The sequence below is a fragment of the Aquarana catesbeiana genome, linkage group LG01, assembly GCF_042186555.1.
Source record: "Aquarana catesbeiana isolate 2022-GZ linkage group LG01, ASM4218655v1, whole genome shotgun sequence".
NCBI classification, from domain to species: domain Eukaryota; kingdom Metazoa; phylum Chordata; class Amphibia; order Anura; family Ranidae; genus Aquarana; species Aquarana catesbeiana.
In genome coordinates, this window is record NC_133324.1 from 980435857 (window position 1) to 980439654 (window position 3798).

General features: G+C 42.3%; 1 protein-coding gene across 1 annotated transcript; it reads left to right on the forward strand.

The window, feature by feature from the left end:
* Positions 1-225: 225 nt before the first annotated feature.
* Positions 226-2398, forward strand: LOC141127047 (E3 ubiquitin-protein ligase TRIM39-like). Its single transcript, XM_073613180.1, has one exon. It carries the CDS (start codon positions 226-228, stop codon positions 1813-1815), a length of 1590 nt encoding a protein of 529 aa, XP_073469281.1. The 3' UTR covers positions 1816-2398.
* Positions 2399-3798: the final 1400 nt, after the last annotated feature.

The following is a 3798-nucleotide window of genomic DNA, read 5'->3' on the forward strand; positions in this document are numbered from 1 at the left end:
GTGTCATTTCTTCAGTGTTGTCACATGAAAAGATAGAAGAAAATTTTTACATAAATGTGAGAGGTGTACTTACTTTTGTGATATACTGTATTATCTGTGTTCTTCTGTATAAAAGTTCCTATGACTACGTGTCTCAGTCTCAGCCCCTCCCTGTGTAGGAATATACAGAACTGGTTAATGAGTGTCAGATACGTTCAGTTTCATTTCTCTCTTCTGCTCTCAACGATGGCGTCTGCTGATCTGAGGACGGAGCTGGAATGTTCCGTCTGTCTGAACATTTATACAGATCCTGTAATGCTGAAATGTGGACATAACTTCTGCCGGGACTGTATTGGTCGTGTGTGGGATACACAGGAGGGGTCTGGAGGTTATTCCTGTCCTGAATGTAGACAAACATTCAGAAAACCCACCGTCCTTCAGAGGAACATAACACTACGGAACATAGTGGAGAATTTCCTGTCCACCCATCCAGATCGGAAGGAGTCTGGGGTCTTCTGTACTTACTGTATTCACACTCCTGTACCTGCTGTGAAATCCTGTCTGCATTGTGAAGCTTCTCTGTGTGACAATCACCTGAGAGTCCACAGCAAGTATCCAGAACACGTCTTATGTTACCCCACCACTTCCCTGGAGAACAGGAAATGCTCCGTCCATAAGAAGATCCTGGAGTATTACTGCACTGAGGACTCCACCTGTATCTGTATGTCCTGCAGTTTGGCTGGAGAACATCAGGGACACCAGGTGGAGACTCTGGATGAAGCCTCTGAGATGAAGAAGAAGAGACTGAGGAATGTTCTGCAGAAACTGATGACAGAGAGAGAGGAGATGGAGAAAAGAGTCCAGAGTCTGCAGGAACACAGGAGGAAAGTACAAGGAGAAGCAGATGATGAAACAGAGAGAGTCACTGTCCTGCTCAGAGACCTCAGGAGACGTCTGGAAGATCTGGAGAGGAGAGTCCTGAGGAAAATCTCCAGGCAGGCAGAGCGGATCTCCGGGATAATCAATGATCTGGTCCAGGATCTGGAAATAAAGAAGGAGGAGCTGTCCAGGAAGATGGGGGACATTGAGGAGCTGTGTAACATGATGGATTCACTGACTGTCCTACAGGAATCAGACACAGGTGACTTGTGTGATACTGAGGATGGAGATGATGAGGACAGAGAGAGACATGATAAACTCCTCCATGATGGAGGGGATCTGGATGTGGGGGGGATCTCACACACATTACACACAGGTTTATCTAATATCATGTCTGGGGTAAATGTAGAGAGGGGGGTTACAGACATATTACTGGATGTGAGGACAGCTGGTAATGATCTACATATATCAGATGACAGGAAAACTGTATCCGACTCCTCATCACATCAGAATCGCCCAAAAACACCAGAGAGGTTTCAGTATAATCAGGTGATGAGCAGTCAGAGGTTCTCCTCAGGGAGACATTACTGGGAAGTGGATATCGGGAGGGCAGATTACTGGAGAGTCGGGATGTGTTACCCCAGTATAGACAGGAGAGGAGATCAGTCACTGATTGGATATAATAAGAAGTCCTGGGGTTTGGAGAGGCGGGGGTTTTATAATCAGTTCTCAGTGATACATGACAGTAATAAGACCCCATTACCCGGCGGTGTCTCCAGTAAGAGAGTCAGGATAGATCTGGATTATGAGGCCGGGCGGATCTCCTTTTATGATCTGTGTGACCCGATCCGACATCTCCACACCTTCCACACCACCTTCACTGAGCCCCTCCATGCTGGAGTATATGTAGGATTTGTGGGAGGTTGTATAAAGATATGTGGGGGGAATCAGAAGTGAGAGATCTGCCCAGAGACATCACAAGGTGGATTATCTGATTGGTGATTGGTGGAATACTCATCCAATAGGAGGAAGCAGAGGACAGGAAACATGAGTGATTTATTTATAAAGCTGCAGGTTCCGGGGCCGTCATCTTCATCCTAAACCTCACTTCACTACCTAGTGTGTCACTGACCAGGAACAAGCATGCAGGAGGTCAGATTGTTCAGCCTTCACTGGCTGCATGCTTGTTCTGGGTCAGTGACACACTACATAGTGTAGCCAGGATCAGGATGACGGCCCTGGGGTCTCCACCATCACTGTCTATCTATAGAAGAAAGGGGTATTTTCAGCTTTGGATGGAGTGGGGGAGGATTAGAACCTCTGTCAGATTTTTTTCTGCTATCTGGGGCTCCATTAGAGAGATTTCCCCTCACTTCCTGTTCCTGTGACAACATTTCCCCAGACAGGAAGTGAGGGGAACTCTCCAACAGCAACACAGACAGAAATAAAAATCCTTTTCTTTAGTAGAGTAGGGGAAGGATTAGAACCCCTGTCAGATCTTTATTTCTGTCTGTGTCCCTGTTGTAGATTTTCCTTCATTTCCTGATAAAATGTTGTCACCAGGACAAGTGAGGGGAAATCTCTCTAATGGAGTCCTGGATAGCAGTAAAAACCTGACAGGGGTTCTAATCCCCCCCCACTCCATCCAAATCTAGAACAATAGGATTTGTCTAGACACACACTTTAATATCCACAATGAGAATTCCGACATTTCTGTCCTCACAGGTTCCTTTACATGACCAATCCATGGATCTGTGATTGCTCCTCCCCCTCACTGTGATTGGCTGTGATGATTATCACTATGAATACAGCCAGTGCTAGTCTTGTTCCTATTGGTTATGATGTGGAGGGGGCGGGGATAGTGGTGGGGGTGTGGTAATGTGGACAGGTGACGGGGGAGGGGTATACAGTCTCAGGAAGTGGAAATCCTCGGCTCTGTATATGGGAATATTGATCAATGATTGGATAAGATTTAACAATCAGACAGATTGGACTATTACTAGTATAGCACAGACCCGAGACTGGTCCTGCTGCTTGGTCCCAGGTTCCATTCCCTGATAGGCCCAGAGCAGCCAGGCACAACGCATTTCCACCATCAAGTCATAGATCAGGCCTTGGATGTCCTTTTGTAGTTTATTTGCTTAAAAAACTGGGATGGGGGAGGGGAAGTTTTAGGATACTCCAAAATGTCTAATAAACTGTAATGAAGGATAGACATGTGCAATTCGTTTAGTTCCAAATTCGTTTTTAATGAATTTTGACAAATTCGTTAATTCCGACATTTCCGAATTTTTCAACTTCCGAATTCTGAATTTCTGAATTTCCGAATTTTCAGAAATGTAAAAATACAGATATGTGAAATTTGAAAATTAGAAAATCCGAAAATTCAAAAACCAGAAAATCTGAAATAATAACTGATTATTAAATTATAGGTGTTGGAATTTCCTTTCAAATTTGGCTGTTAGTGAACGTAATGAGTACGAATTTATCCGAAGTCACAAATTATCTGAAATAATGAATGCCGTATCTAAAAGTATGGAATGTGACGATCTAATAATAATATATAACAATAATAATAATAAAACTTTTTTATTATTATTATTTATTATTAATTTGTTCCATTCCATTTGTTTAGATGCAGCATTCGTTATTTCGCATAATTCATAACTTCAGATAAATTTGTATTCGTTACGTTCACAAACAGCCAAATTTGAAAGGAAATTCCAACACCTATAATTTATTTATTTATTTTAGTTATTATTTAGAATTCTACTGATTTTCTTTCTTTTTTTCGGATTTTCAAATTAGAATTTCGGATTTTCGAATTTTCGGATTTTCAAATTAGAATTTTGGATTTTCGAATTTTCGGATTTTCAAATTAGAATTTCGGATTTTCCCATTTTCAAATTAGAATTTCGGATTTTTGGATTTTCAAATTAG